Source organism: Gossypium arboreum, chromosome 5, assembly GCF_025698485.1.
Source record: "Gossypium arboreum isolate Shixiya-1 chromosome 5, ASM2569848v2, whole genome shotgun sequence".
Taxonomy (NCBI): Eukaryota; Viridiplantae; Streptophyta; class Magnoliopsida; order Malvales; family Malvaceae; genus Gossypium; species Gossypium arboreum.
Window position 1 is genome coordinate 28666638 of NC_069074.1, and position 16182 is coordinate 28682819.

General features: G+C 31.1%; 2 protein-coding genes across 4 annotated transcripts; both read right to left on the reverse strand.

Annotated features, from left to right (window-relative positions):
- Positions 1-2591: 2591 nt before the first annotated feature.
- LOC108451445 (cinnamoyl-CoA reductase 1-like) lies at positions 2592-8667 on the reverse strand. The gene is made up of 5 exons (XM_053027518.1): positions 8254-8667; positions 8004-8173; positions 3009-3197; positions 2939-2976; positions 2592-2838 (listed from the first exon to the last, which is right to left on the reverse strand). The coding sequence occupies exons 1-5, from the start codon at positions 8369-8371 to the stop codon at positions 2673-2675; spliced, it is 681 nt and encodes a 226-aa protein (XP_052883478.1). The 5' UTR covers positions 8372-8667; the 3' UTR covers positions 2592-2672.
- A 475-nt stretch (positions 8668-9142) lies between these two features.
- On the reverse strand, positions 9143-15743 carry LOC108453339 (uncharacterized). Of its 3 annotated transcripts, none has more exons than XR_008283504.1 (4): positions 15034-15742; positions 14219-14347; positions 14019-14136; positions 9143-9401 (listed from the first exon to the last, which is right to left on the reverse strand). XR_008283504.1 is itself a non-coding variant. In XM_017751385.2 (3 exons), exons 1-3 carry the CDS (start codon positions 15153-15155, stop codon positions 14022-14024), a joined length of 366 nt encoding a protein of 121 aa, XP_017606874.1. In that variant the 5' UTR covers positions 15156-15742; the 3' UTR covers positions 13866-14021. The 3 variants fall into 3 exon arrangements, 1 of the variants encoding a protein (XP_017606874.1); XR_008283505.1 differs by lacking the exon at positions 9143-9401 and adding an exon at positions 10387-10674 and having other exon boundaries at positions 15034-15743; XM_017751385.2 differs by lacking the exon at positions 9143-9401 and having other exon boundaries at positions 13866-14136.
- Positions 15744-16182: the final 439 nt, after the last annotated feature.

Below are 16182 nucleotides of genomic sequence, written 5' to 3' on the forward strand. Positions count from 1 at the left end.
TATGGAGAACAAAGAATGAACAACAACCTTCCTTTACTCCCTTTTGTTATTCTTATCACTCAACATTTTATGACACATAAATGATATACTAATATTTGTGCCATACTCATGCCATAATTCCAATAAAAATATGTCCATAATGCTTATCATGCCCATCATCCATTAACTATTAAAATGCTAATGCCCATCATTCATTAACTATTAAAATGCTAATGCACATCATCCATTAACTATTAAAATGCTAAAATGCATACATTATCAACTATCCATCACCTTGGCTGGCCACTACATTAAAAGTAGGGAATTTGACATACAAATCCTCCTATTTTGCACTCCTATTTATTTGGCCACTACAAATTAGCCTATAGCATTTTCAAACATTTTCACATAGGTCCTATTTCATAATTTCACTCCCTTTTTCTTATGGAACAAAAATTAACTAAAATTACCGGGTTCTATCTTAAGCTTGGGCCTTCTAGAGGCCCACTAACATAATTAAACCTATGCCAACATTCACAGAATTCCCGAAAATTGGGGCGTTACAGTTGGCGCAATTACCGAAAGGTAAAAGGGCAATCGGATGCAAGTGGGTATTCGCAAAGAAAGATGGATCTCCTAGCAAGAAAGATATTTGCTACAAGGCAAGATTGGTAGCTAAAGGCTACGCTCAGAAGGAGGGAATTGACTACAATGATGTATTTTCCCCTGTTGTGAAGCATTCCTCCATTAGAATTTTGTTAGCCTTGGTAGCACAGTTGAATTTGGAGCTAGCTCAACTTGATGTTAAGACGGCTTTCTTGCATGGTGAGTTAGAAGAGGAGATCTATATGACTCAGCCTGAAGGATACACAGATGCTGGTGGTAGAAATTGGGTTTGTAAGCTGAACAAATCGCTATATGGGTTGAAGCAATCCCCAAGGCAAGTGATACAAGCGATTTGATAGCTTTATGAGAAGGCAGAAGTACACAAGAAGCAAATATGACAATTGTGTGTATTTGCAGAAGCTGCATGACGGATCTTTCATTTATCTACTCTTGTATGTTGATGATATGTTAATCGCTTCGAAGAGCCAAAAGGAGATAGATAAGCTGAAGGCTCAGTTGAATCAAGAGTTCGAGATGAAAGATCTAGGTGAGGACAAGAAGATTCTCGGCATGAAGATAAGTAGAGATAGACAGAGAGGCAAGCTTTGTTTGAATCAGAAGCAATATCTGAAAAAGGTATTACAATGTTTTGGTGTAAATGAAAACACAAAACATGTAAGTACCCCACTTGCTTCTCATTTGAAACTTAATGCTCAATTATCTCCGAAAACTGAAGAAGAAAGAGAATATATGGCAAAAGTCCCATATGCTAATGCAGTTAGGAGTTTGATGTATGCGATGGTGTGTACGCGGCCTGACATTTCACAAGCTGTTGGAGTTGTGAGTAGGTATATGCATGATCTTGGAAAAGGACATTGGCAAGCTGTGAAATGGATTCTACGGTATCTTCGAAAAACCGTAGACCTTGGTTTAGTTTTTGAGAAGGATGAAGTACTTGGTCAGTTTGTAGTTGGATATGTTGATTCCGACTTTGCTGGTGATTTAGATAAACGTCGTTCAACTACGGGGTATCTGTTTACTCTTGCAAAAGCCCAGTGAGTTGGAAGTCTACCTTCTGATCTCTGATGGTGTGTCTACTACTGAGGCGAAATATATGGCGATTCTGAGAAGTCATTAAGGAGGCTATTTGGCTTAATGGATTGTTGAAAGACTTGGGAGTTGTTCAAAGTCACATTAGCCTATATTGTGACAGTCAGAGCGCTATTCATTTAGCGAAAAATCAAGTCTATCATTCAAGAACCAAGCATATCGACGTAAGATATCACTTTGTGCGGGAAGTCTTTGAAAAAGGAAAAATTCTACTTCAGAAGATTCCGACAGCAGATAATCCCGCAGATATGATGACTAAGGTGGTAACAACAATCAAGTTTAATCATTGTTTGAACTTGATTAACATCCTGAGAATTTGAGCACCTTCAGGTGTATGGCGCTCGAGAGCGCATTTGGAGGCAGTACAAAAGATAGCTTTATCAAATTTGGGGAGTTGAAAGAAATGTGTGAAGATGTGATTATCCTAATCAAATCTTCAAGGTGGAGATTGTTGAAAAGTCAAATAAGGTAGGTGTTGAAAAGTCAAAAATGGTGGGAGGTACAATTGGCAGAAAGAAAAAAAATAGTTGGCAAGTTGTTTAAAGTTGAAAGGGATAATTGCAATTTTGGTCCCTAATTTTTTAGGCCATTTGTAAGTTAGTCCCTAAACTTCAACTATAAATAGGCCTAACCATTTCTCATTTCAACTATCCCAACCAATCTTTCTCTCTTAATTTTCTCTCTTCTCCCATTTGAGAATTCTTAAGGAATTCTATTTGTTTGTAATATTTTGGAAATAGTAAAGTTATCATCTGGTGTTAGTGCCCGAGGACGTAGGTATAATTTACCGAACCTCGTTAAAACTCATGTGTTCTTTCTTGTCCTATTTTTCTTTTAATATTTAAGGGTATAATAGTAGTATTAAATTGTGCTATTAAATTACTATAGAAGGGATATTCTGACTAAGGAAAGACTTGGTATTTAAAAGATCCTTGTGATCCACCTCTCTTCTCTAGGAATTGAACTTTGTGTGATTTTTAGTACAATAATTTACACGCTTTCGACCCTATTGGAACAACAATTCCAGTCTTCTTATAGCTCCCAATGGCATCCACAAGAGTTTCTTCCGAGGGCCGATAGCTCCAACCCAGCCTCTGTAATTTTTCTGAACTAAGAATATCTTCCTCCCCTCCCTCAATAAATCTGCCAATGCACAAGTGACTTGAAGATCACAAAGAAGAAAATCATACACCAAGCCATGTATAATAATAACATACAGATTCTGCTGCAGCAAGAGATGTACCTTTTAGGATAATCGTATTGAGGGAATATACTTCTGAGCTTATCAACAAGGTCGCATGGGTTGGTCAAGTGAGCCATGCATATGTACCTTCCTTCAGTCTCTGCCAACAAGCCTCATCCTTGATTTGACCCACCAGCCACCTAGGGTTGAATGCAACAGCACCTCTAGAGGACACAACAATAACTCGTTTAACCTTGGTTTCAACACATACTTTAAGCACATTAAGTGTGCCCTTTACGGCCGGTTCAATCACTTCCACCTGTAAACCAAAAGTAATCGTATATCTAAATTGTAATTAAATGATGTCTTTTGCTAGATAAATAATTATGATTATGATTTAATCACATTTAGTTTTTAAATCCATAACTACCGATAACCAGCTTAAGGGCGGTTTTTTTGGTGGGAGACTAAGGATCTATGGTAATTTTAGTGTAGAGGTGTTGATCAGTTGAGTTAGACCCATACAAAGTATTTAAACTAATTTTTTAAGCTCGATCCAACTTAAAAAATAAGTTTATTTTTTTGTTCAAGTCCGCCCAATTTAAAAATGATAAATTTAGATTCGACTCGATCCGTCCATATTTATTTTTTAGATTAATTTTATTTAAAAATAACTTTTAAAAATATAATACATTAAATGAACTAAAAGGCTAAAATAAAAGTTTTAATACATTAAAATTTATTTACATTAAAAATATTGCCATAAATATAATAAATATTTTAGTGTATTAAATATAATTTTAAAATTTTATATTTTGTGTTGAGTTATTTAGTTGGATAAGTTTTTTTAGGTTTTGGGTAATGAGTTTAATTGTTATTGGATCAATAATTTAATATGAATATATATATAATAATTATTTAACATATATAATTAATATAATTGTTTTATAACATAATATATTCGGGTAAAACCGGGCTTGAGCAAAAGAAATCTTGCTCAAGACCCGATCATATAGAAAACAGGTCTTAAATTTTATCTAAACTTATTTTTTAAATTTTGTCCAAACTCTCCCAATTTTTAAGCGAGAGCATATGTTTGAATATTTTGGCATTTAAAACTTTTCAAAGGAATACCAAAATTTTTAAGGAAAATTATTAGGAATTTTGGTATACCTTGAATCAGTTACCCAAGACTATACTAAAATTTCAAACAAAATATCAGTAATTCTAAACAGCATTTCATTAGATATTTTGGCATAGTAATGGAAATGCCAATAATTTTATAGATAATTGTTAAAATTTTGGTATTTGTAATCATAAAAAATTGTTATATTAAAATCTTGTTAGCCAAGTCATTACCAATATTTGTTACGAAATTTTTTTGTCCTTACATATTTGGTGTATATCACAATTTTAATTTCTAAAGGAATATTAATATTGTTAGAAATTTTGGTATACCAAAATTATGTTACACAAACCTTTACTAATATTTTTAACAACATATCAAAATTTCTGAATGCATATCCTTAGATATTTTTAGTATATATCACAATTTCTAAGGAACCTAGTTAGAAATTTTGGTCTTCCAAATCAAATTTATAAACCTATACCAAGATTTCTAATAAAATGTCTGTAATAGTATCTCCATTTTAGTATACATCAAAATTTATAATAAACACCCAATTTTCTATGGAATTTCGTTAGAAATTTGAGTATACCACTATTCAAATGTATAAACTTTTACCCAAAATTTTAATAAAATATCCAAATTTATATTCTCAGAAATATTGGCATAGATTACTCAAATTTAGTAAAGAAAACACCAAATTTCAAAACTTCTTAAATATTATTAGTTAATTAGATAAATTTTTATTTTTAAAATATTAGAACTTTTTGCATTTACAATATAACCAAAAAGATTATATGGTTTTGATTAAATAATATCAAAGAAACTAGTAATTTAATTAAGGGTAAATTGCACCTAATGTTACTAAATTATTAATAAGTTTACGTTTTGACCATTTAACTTTAAAAATTACAAAATAATCACTGAACTATTTGAAAATTTTCATTTAAGTCACTAAACTATTTAAAAGTTTTTATTTAAGTCACTAGAATGTTAAGTGTTTTTTTTTTTTTTTAAAATCTAGCTAGCGAGCTCTAAGTGACGATTCGATGATTAGTATGGTGGATTAATACCCATTAATGAGAAGAATAACATACCTTAAATCTAATTTGATCTAACAATCAGTATCAGAGATCGAAGAAAAAAGTTATTTAAATTTTGGTTCACAAATTTATAATGTTCAGAGTTGTTTCATGGAAAAAAAATGAACTATAGAAGAGAAGAGGAATAAAAGTTTTTGATTGATGCAAGCGATGCAAATAGAGAAGACCATACAACAACAAATTCAACAGCCCAGTAATTTAAATTAAAACATTCAAATAATTCAATGACCATTTATAACTATTTGAAGTTAGAAAATTTAATAATATAGTAAAAAAATTAACGATAGATAAATTTTTTTAGTAAAACTAAGAAAAGTGAAATTACTTTCCCTTTCTCAATAAAAATAACTTATCCTAACAAAAGAAAGGAATTCTCTTTCCTTCTTTAATTAGTTTTCTTACATTTTCCTTTTCAAATCCAAACATTTTGTTAATTAAAAGTTAAATATAGATATAACGAAATACTATAATATGGAAAAAATATGACGCAAATATGAAATATTAATTATATAACTAAATATTTTTATAGATATTAAAATTTCTAAGGATACCAAAATTATACCCCTTGATATTATGGATATAACACTAATTTTAAGGCAACACCGAAATTTCTATGGACCCTCGTTAAAAATTATGATATACCAAAATTTCTAAGCGTATGTCCTTAGATGTTTTGGTATATACCGCAATTTCTAAAGGAATACTAATATTTCTATAGGGGCTTGTTAGAAATTTTAGTATATCAAAATAATGTTGCACAAGCCTACGTCAAGGAATCTAACGAAATACTAAAATTTTAAGAACTTGTCCTTAAATATTTTGATATATACCAATATTTCTATAGAACTTTATTAGAAATTTTGGATAGAAATTTTAATTTACCAAAATTCAAATTTACAAACTTATACCAACATTTTTAATAAAATATTAATATTTCTAATATCATATCCTTATATATATTGGTATATACCAAAATTTATAATGGATTACGGAAATTTCTATAAACACTGTTAAAATTTTTGATTTACCAAAATTCGAATGTATAAACATTTACCAAAATTTTTAATGAAATACTAAAATTATTTATAAGAAATATTGGTATAGGTTACTCAAGTGATACTGTTTTTTTTTTTAACGAAAACACCAATATTCAAATCTATTATAACATTTTTCATTAATTACATAATTTCTTTAAATATTTGGAAATATCGAATTTTTTGCATATACACTTCCACCAAAAAAATTATATTCTTTTGTTAAATAAGTGTTATTAAAGAAATTGTTAATTTAATTAAAATTAAATATAAATATGACCTAAAAATGAAATAACAATTATATAACTAAATATTTTTGGTAGATACGGAAGTTTCTAAAGATATCAAAAATGATCCTCTTAAGGGATACTAATATTCCATGGGGCTTTGATAGAGATTCCAGTCTATCAAAATCATGGTTAGATATTTTAGTAGGTACCACAATTTTTAAGGGAATATCAATACTTCTATGTGACCTTATTAGAAATTTTGGTATATCAAAATAATGTTACACAGGCCCATACCAAAAATTCTAACGAAATACTAAAATTATTTAGAGCTTATCCTTAGATATTTTGCTATATAACAACATTTCTACGGAACTTTGTTAGAAATTTTGATACCAAAATTTTGATTTACAAACCTATACCAAGATTTCTAACAAAATACCAATATCTATCCTTATATATTTTATGATAGACCAAAATTAAAATGGAGTACCGATATCCTATTCCAAAATTTCTAAAAGCACCTCATTAGATATTTTGGTATAGGTTCCTAAACTTACAACAAAATTTCTAATAATTTCAACTAATTTTCTTTAATTAGCTAATTTTCAATATTTTTAAATATATCCATATTAATAAAAATCGAATAAAATTATATTCTTTCGATTAATAAGTGTTATCAAGAAAACTGATAATTTAATTAAAACTAAAATTACATATGAATTTTTTATATGAACCAAATACAAAATACTAAAATCCCTAAGATTATATAATTAGATATTTTGGTAGATATCAAAATTTCTAAAGATAATAGTTAGAATTTTGATATACCAAAACTTTTAAGTGCATATCCTCAGTTATTTTCGTATATACCAAAATTTTAAAACGTTAGAAATAGTGGCATACCAAAATTTATAAATTTATATCTTTAAATATTTTGGTATATACCACAATTTCTAAGAATATACCCTTAAAATTTTTGATATTTTGTAATTGGATCATAACAATTTTTTCATATTATTATTTTTATACAGTAAATTAAATTATCAGTTATTTTGATAACATTTATTAACAATTTATTATTAGTTCAATTGTATTTATAAGAAAGTTTGTCTAAAAGAATAAAAATTTGAGTTTTCGTTAGAAAATTTGGCATAGTTTGACCTATACCAAAATGATTTTTCTTTAAAATTTTTGGAATTTGATTAGAAATTTTGTTATTGACTCGTGTATAATGAAATCTAGTATTTAACAAGTATCCTTAAAATATTTGATATCTCCTTAAAATTTTGATATATACCAAAATAACCCAATCTTAATAAAAGAATTTTAAAAAGAAATTAGTTTTATAAGGTATTGATCTGAAAAGAAATTTTGAATTGATTGATTTAAAATCTATATGAATCGAAGAAAAGATTGGTTTAACCGAACAATTGAACCAAATTTTGAATATTATTATATTATATTATTTTTTAAAATTTTAATAATTTTTAATTAAACTGATCAAACTAATAAATGAGTGATTTGATCGGTTCAACATGAGTCCGATTTTAAAAATTATGTACCAAATAATTTAAAAATATAAAAGGAAAGTAGTTAATGAACGAAGAGATTGAAGGTAGGGCCTTGTCATGCCCGAGGATTCGAAACAACGGTGGTGGGAACAGGAGAGGCATCATGGAAGACACCGGTGCAGCCAGCAATGGCGGAACAAAGAGAATCGTAATCAAGAAGATCAGCCTTGAAGAGTTGGAGGTTGTGGGATGCTCCCTCAAGTTGATTCAAATGGGCATATTTGGCATTCTCTGCGAAAGCAATGAAATTAAAAAGGTGTGGGAAGTCCTAAGAAGAGAAGTAGATGATGAGTTAGTAGTGTAACAAGAACCAGGCTGTCTAACGGTGCCATGGACTGTGTAGTTGTTGGAGAGAAGTTGCTTGACAACCCAAGAGACAAGGTAGCCCCCGGCTCCTGTCACACACACTTTTCCAGTGGCCTGAGCCATATTTTCTCTGACAATATTGGTTTATATCTACTATAATATTCTGGACTCAACGCCTATTTATTTACTTCGAAGTTTGTTCCTGAGTCAGTTGTCTTAGACTCATCACAACCATTATTGGTGACTCTTTTTTAACAAAATAGAGTTTTTTTTTTTTGTCACAACACTTAAAAGAGTTTCAAATTGTTGTTAATTCTATAAAGTTTAATACATTGCATGGTTCTAAAATTTTAAAATAAAAACTTCCTCAACAAAAACAAAATGAATAAGAGAATGTTATGTAGTGTTTTAAAAAATACTTTGGCATTTTAGCTTAAATTTTAGCTTTTCTTCTCTCAAAAGTACTTTTAGTGATTAATTACTTTTAACCCTCCAATAACATAGATCTTTCATTTTTTCTTCTTTGTGCTTAATTACAAATATATTAAAATCATTAATTAAAAATAAAAATATTTTTAAAATACTAATTACAAATATTTAATGATTATATTTAAATATTTAAAATATAGTTTATATATTCTAATTAAATTTTATAAATAATTAATATTTATTGCTTAAAATATTTAAAATTTATATTTCATATATTAAAATATTAACAACAATATTAAAATATTAACAACAAGTTATAATAATTTTTTTATATTTTACTAAAATATAATAATATTAACTAATTTAAATATAATTTAAATGTATATTTGATACTTGATAATAACATGTCTAAAATGAACATTTTATTTCTCAAAACACTTTTGATAGCAATACTAAATACTCAAATTTTAAATCAAATTTTTCAAAAGCACTTCTCAAAAATACTTTTCCACAACACTTTTTAAAAGTACTTTTAAAAAATATTACTAAACTAGCCCTAAAGCTTGCAGACCAATTGGTATAGTAATAACTGCCAAAACTGAAAAAAAGAATATTAGGACTCAGGCGAAAATGAATAATAAGGATGAGAGCATGAACACAAGGGGCAAGCCTCTCCAAGGAAGACGAGTCGCTTATTAATGAGAATGTGGTAAACAGAAACAATCTGCAATCACAAGCATGGTCGTTGGTCCATAGATCCAATTTAAGTTTCTTTCCATGAGTTAAAAATTTGTTTAAATTATAATTCTTATGATAGTAAAATGTAAATTTTAAAAGATTAAATCAAAATTTTATTATTTTTAAAGAGGTTAAAGTATAATTTTCCCTTTATTAATTTAAAATTTTTAAAATTGATTTTAGGCATCTAGCAGCCCTTATATTCGCCCCAACTTACATCAATATTTTAATATAGCAGCCCCTATATCCCCCCTGCATCCATCAATATTTTAATATGTTAGTGATTGTTTCTGTGTCTCATTTCATTTTAGCTAATACCAACGGGTAACAGTTTAATAAAATTTTCATCATTTAAATAAATTTTCTAATATTTTTCCCTTTCAACCATCTTATTTTAAGGTTGATATTTGATACATTGATGATAAAAAATTAATTCTCGTTTTTTTGTCTGCCAGGGTTTTTACGCTAGCATGCTTCAGGTTTTTTCTTCATCTGCTAAAGGCACGTCTTTCTTTCTAGATTTTTGAATTGTATTATTGGTGTGGATCTAGCTAAACTTTTTTAGGTAATGGAGGCAGAACTTGCGAATTTAAACACTGATGATGAAGAAGAAGATCCAATAACGTTAGAAAAGGATCAATTTGCAACAGAGGATAATTACAATTCTACTTGGTTGGAAGAGCTCTAACGGATTGTGTGGTTTACTTTTCCTCTTTGAAAAGAACTCTGGCAGACTTATAGCACCCATTGGGAGGAGTTATTATTTCGGATTTAGGGGATAAAAGGTATTTATTTCGATTTTTCTATGAAGTGGATATAAAAAGGGTGTTAGATGGCATACATTGGCCTGTCAATAGGCATCTTATTGTTTTTCATCGTTTAATTAGAGGGGAAGACCCACTAAGAGTCCCATTGGTTTTTACTCATTTCTAGGTCCAAGTTCACAATCTTCCTTATGAGTGTATTAGAGGTTTTGGCAAGACAACTAGGTGATTTTATAGAATAATTTTTACAATATGATGCTGCATTAATTACAAGGGGAACAAAGATTTATGAGATTTAGAGCCAAAGTTGATATCGAACTTATGTATGCTTAATTTTAATCAATCTAAAACGACTCCCTCATTACTAATCAAAGGAGAAGTAATAGGTAGGGATGACAGGATTTGAACCCGTGACATTTTGTACCCAAAACAAACGCGCTACCAAGCTACGCTGCATCCCTTTCAATTGGCCTACAATGTCATTGTAGAGAATCCCTGTTTTGTTTTCCACACCCTTATTTCATTTATTGATATACAAAACGGAGCTTTCAATTTCCTCTTTTTAGTCTCATATCATATAACAACCATATAATGAATAATAAATGAATATTTTTAGCGGGAATGCTTAGGAGGAAAGGGACCTATTTTGTTTTGCTGTTTTAAGAAAGGGAAAATCTTATCTATCGAATCAAATCATTGTACATTTAAATTTGAATTTTGAATTAGGAATTCCGGGTACAAATAGAATGTAATACGATAAAGAATGAACTTTGAAATGTAAGAAAAAACTGAACTTGGGGTAGGGGTGAGAAGGATATGCCTTATTTCAATATGAACATTTAACGTTGTTCTTCTACTTATGTGGAAAATTGGGTCATAGGGAAGAGTTTTGCCCAATACGAATGACAATTGGGGAGCAAGAAGTTAAATTTGGGTGGGATTTATCGTTAGACACCGACAAGGAATGAATGTTTAATGTGACGTGTGATTTCTAAAGGCCCACTTGTTCTTCAACCATAGATGTGGATGAACGAAATAATGAGTGTACAAGAAGAGTTGCAGTTGATATAGAAGCACGTAGAAGTGACCAAAGGGAGGAAATAATGGAGAATAAGGCAATTACGATTTGTGAAGGTAAGAAAAGACAAAGAACAAGGGAAGAAATTACAATGGGAAATGCACCTATTAGTATAATGGTTGAATTTATTGAGAGATCGACAGCCGCAGGTAAGCGTGCCAAGAGAAATAAAAATAAAAATATTAAGTTGGAACGTTCATGGTTTGGGGTAACAATGAGCAATAAATCGCCTTAAAAATAAGGTGAGGCATGTTCAACCCTACATTTTGTTTTTAATTGAAACAAAGTTAAGCGACGAAAGAATAGAAAAGATTAGAATAAAATGCGGCTTTAGCAATGGAATTGATGTGGGAGCAAGAGGTTCTAAAGGGGGATTATCGATTGGAGATTTACAGGGTGCTATAGTGCCCCAAAAGAGAATAAAAGAAATAAGCTGTGGGAACTACTAAAGAGGTTAGGATGTTATCAAGATTTACCTTGGCTGGTTGTGGGCGATTTTAATGAAATTATGTATTCTTTTGAAACAAAAGGAGGGAGGTTGAGAGACGAAAGAAATATGAATCAGTTTAAAGAAACATTAGAGGAATGTGATCTTTACGATATGGGTTTTTCGGGGAGATGGTTCATTTGAGAAAAAGGAAGGTTACATGAAAATAATACCAGAGAGAGAATTGATAAAGGGGTGGCAAATTCGATTTGGTGGGGGACTTTTCCAGGATATCATTTAAGACATTTATCACATACTTTTTCTGATCATTTTCCTATCTTGGTGGGTTTGGGAGTAGAGAGTACTGAAACTTCGAATCGAGGAAAGAAGTTCAAATTTAATGCGATTTGGGTTATGGAAGACGATTATGAACAAATAGTTAAAAGAGTTTTGGAAAAGAAATATGGATGAGATTCCTACAAAGTTGAGTAAATTAGGGGACATCCTCAAAAAAGAGATGGAACGAATATTGGCCAATAAAAGGGAAACATCAACTTTATTAATAAAAGATTGGAAGATTTGTGCTCAATTGATCCAGAAGATGAGACGTTGGCAGAAATGGAAGAAGTTAACTTAACTTTAAATTTGGAAGCCGATAAAGATGAGCTTTTTTGGGAACAACAAGGGTTAATTGGCTTCGATTTGGCGATAGAAATACATCTTTTTTCCATAACTTTGCAAACCAACGGAAGAAAAAGAACATTGTAAAAAAACTAAAAGGGCTAAATGGAGAGTGGATTGTAGGAGAAGAGGAGAAGGCAAGGGTGGCAACGGAATATTTTAAAGAGCTATTCACAGCATCAAATATGAAGAACATCAATAGAGTACTGTCAAGAATTTTAACATGCATTCAAGAAAACATGAATGCTAAGCTTGTCAAGGAGTTTAAACCAGAGGAAATTCTAACGGCAATTAAAGGTATTGCACCACTGAAAGCTTCAAGTATGGACGGTTTCAGGGTTTTTTTCCACAAGTATTGGCATATTGTGGGGAGGAGGTCACAAAGTTTTGTTTAGAAGTTCTTAATAGGAAAAAGAGCTCAACATTATTAACTATAATACTACTTGACACAATTCAGGCCAATTAGTTTATGCAATGTGGCATATAAAATCATATCCAAAACAATTGTAAATAAATTTAGAACTGTACAAATGCATTGATGAGGCACAAGCAACTTTTGTTCCTGGACGAAAAATCACAGATAATGCGATCATTGCCTATGAGGTTTTACAAACATTAAAACAAAAAAGAAAAGGAAAACGGGGCTATTTTGCTTTAAAATTAGATACGAGCGAGGCCTATGATAGGGTTGAATGAAATTTTATTGAACAAGTAATGAAACGAATGAGTTTTCGTGATGAATGGGTAAATCTTGTGATGGGGTGCATCCAATCAGTGGAATATACAGTTCTGTTTAATGGGATTAGAGGAGAAAATATTAAAGCATCAAGGGGTTTGAGACAAGGGGACCCTTTGAGTCCATACTTATTTATTATCTGTGCAGAGTGTTTTTCTTCACTTATTCAATTGGCAAAAAGAGAGGGAACTATTAAAGGCTTAAGGATGGGGAAAGGAGAACTTACTTTAACTCATCTTTTCTTTGTTGATGACAATATACTATTTCGGGAAGTAGTTTAGAGGGCGCAAGTGCTATTAAAACAATTGTGAACGAATATGAAGGAGTTTCAGGGCAGGTGATTAATTTTGATTTTTTTTTAGTAGCAATATTCAACTTAATAGGCAGGAACAGATTGGAGCAATTCTTGAGATAAGAGTTTCGAGTAATCCAAAGAGATATTTAGGTCTACCGGCTATGATTGGAAGGCGAAAAACTGAGGCATTTGCAACTTTCAAAGATAGATTTGTTAAACGTATTGAAAGTTGGAGTGTTCGTCATTTATCTCTTGGAGGAAAAAAAGTTTTTATTAAAGCTATATTACAAGCCATTCCAGTTTATGCTATGCAATGTTTTTTATTGCCTATTTCACTATGTCGTTAGCTTGAAAATATTATTAGTAAATTTTGGTGGAGAAATTCAAAAACAAGGAAATTCAAAAACAAGGAAGGAAATTCATTGGTGTGATTGGAAAAAAAATGTGTAAATCGAAAGATCAATGAGGGTTGGGTTTTAGGGATTTGACGAAATTTAATATAGCTTTACTTGCAAAACAAGGTTGGAGATTAATTACGAAACCAGATTGCTTATTTACGCGTGTTATGGAAGCAAAGTATTTTTCGCATAATGATTTTATGAATGCGAGGTTAGGATCTCACCCTTCATTTACTTGGAGAAGTATATGGAGTGCAAGGAAATTGTTGGAGCATGGAATGGGATGGAGAGTGGGGAACGGAAAGTCGATCAACATCTGGAATGAAGCTTGAATCCCGGGGCCTGGGAATAGCAGAGTAAGAGTTCAACATATTAATATTAATTTTACATCAGTAGCAGACCTCATCAATTCTAATCATATTACCAGGAAAATCGATGTGTTATGACAGCTTTTTGAAGAGGAGCAAATTTCCAGAATTCTGTCCATCCCACTCGCTGCAATGGATATTCACGATGAAAGGGTGAGGAGGGGGTGACAAAACAGGGGTATATACTGCAAAAAGCGGATATAAATGGTTGTTATAGGCGGATATGATACTAAGGCAAGAGAAGGGGATACATCAATCTACGCTACAATAGAAATTTTACAAAAAATTATGGAGATTACAAGTTGCAAGCAAAATCAAAATTATATTTTGGAGAATCGCCAATAAATTCATCCCTACTTTTAACAATTTAAAAAATAGAAATTTACAGATTGTGAATCTTTGTCCTCTCTACCGCACAATGGAGGGATCAGTGAGTCACGTCTTCTGGGAATTCACGTTCATTAAAGGTGTCCTACAAGGTGTGGGGATTGATGGCTCATCCAGTAGTCCGGAACAAAATTGGAATATGTGGTTAGCAAATTCATTTTTGAATATGCAAGAAGAGCAGTGTAAATGGTTAGTCATCACATTCTGGGCAATATGGTATCACAAAAACAAAGTTTGTCATCAAGGAGAAAGACAATGCACAACAAGATTGATATCTTTTATTAAAGCATTATACACAGAGAACATTCAACTGGAAGTAGTGACAGAAGTAGGTGTTCGAAAAAATGAATGTGCATGGACTCCATCGAGGATAAATGTGGTAAAAGGTAATTTTAATGCAAGGTATAACAATTGTATCATGAAATCAGTAACAGGAATAATTTTTAGAGATTTTGAAGGAAATATAATGGTAGCATGCACTTACCCGAACACATATGTGGCCGATGCAACCACGGTAGATGTGAGAGCCTGTTTAAAAATGGTGGTAGTGGCTGAAAAACTGGGATTTAGAAATCTGGTGATCGAAGGGGACTCCTTGACAGTCATAAAGAAAATCCAAACACTTGAAGAGGACAAATCAAATATTACTGTAATTATAAAAGAAATAAGAGAACGGGCTCGGAGGTTTGACAGCTTTACCTGTCAATTTACAGGTAGATCAGTGAACCACGTGGCGCATATAATGGCGGAGGAAGGGAAACGATGGGATCTACCGAGGTTCTAGATTGAAGAGGCACCTCCAAGATCAAAATCGGCAGTTGAAAAAGATAGATGGTCCCTGTCAGAAAGGAGAAATGAGTTGGAGAAATAAGAAATGAAAGGTCTCCGACAGTTTCAACCTCTACACACTATCCATTGTGAACAAAAAATGAGTAGGATGTTTGAATGGCTTTGACAATGGTTGTAGAGAAATTGATGAAGGATGCTAGAGATTTGAACAGTTTTTTTCGTTTATGTTTTCGTTCTTTCTCATTTCAGATTTGGCGTTTGGGTTTTTCGTAAGTTTAGGTTTTAATTGTATCTGGGTAGGTTTTTTTTAAAGTAAAGTTTCTAGATTCTTGTAAAGTCTTAAATTTCATTTATTAAGCTCTGGCACTGGTGTGCTGGATAGGGCTGAGAAAAAAACGTGTCTGTCATGCAATCCTTTTTATTATTGTTAATGGCATCCCTCCTGATTTAAGTTCAAAAAAAAAAAAATTTGATACATTGATGACAGTAAGCAAAGTTAAAAAATTGTTTTTCAGATTATTTATATATGTTTATATATATTTAAATATTGGCTTAATACACAAATTGAAACCTAAATTATACTTTGTTTTTTTTTTATACACAAATTGAAATTTTTATTTTGCCACAAATGGAACTAAACTACTTTGTTTTTTTTTTTCTTAGTAATAACCCCATTACCTGCCGATCAATCAGCGACCCGAGGATTATTACCAAATTTACAAACAAGTTGGTAGTTTAAGGAAGACTTGGATTTCATTACGTTGACTATATACGAATAGTGATTTTTATACACAGTATGTAACTAGCAGCTATAGAATAGCAAATTGCGTTATTACATTTTCTC

What these genes read in the sequence shown, in the direction of transcription:
- LOC108451445 (XM_053027518.1), bottom strand. Translation starts at nt 8,371, where the DNA reads ATGGCTCAGGCCACTGGAAAAGTGTGTGTGACAGGAGCCGGGGGCTAC. An exon ending in TGGCACCGTTAGACAGCCTG is followed by an intron (nt 8,174 to 8,253) that starts GTTCTTGTTACA and finishes TTGCTTTCGCAG; the next exon opens with AGAATGCCAAATATGCCCAT. An exon ending in CCGTTGTTTCGAATCCTCGG is followed by an intron (nt 3,198 to 8,003) that starts GCATGACAAGGC and finishes TTTGGTTTACAG; the next exon opens with GTGGAAGTGATTGAACCGGC.
- LOC108453339 (XM_017751385.2), bottom strand. Translation starts at nt 15,155, where the DNA reads ATGACTGTCAAGGAGTCCCCTTCGATCACCAGATTTCTAAATCCCAGT. An exon ending in TCGGCCACATATGTGTTCGG is followed by an intron (nt 14,348 to 15,033) that starts GTAAGTGCATGC and finishes CGCTTTTTGCAG; the next exon opens with TATATACCCCTGTTTTGTCA. An exon ending in ATAACACATCGATTTTCCTG is followed by an intron (nt 14,137 to 14,218) that starts GTAATATGATTA and finishes TGCTATTCCCAG; the next exon opens with GCCCCGGGATTCAAGCTTCA.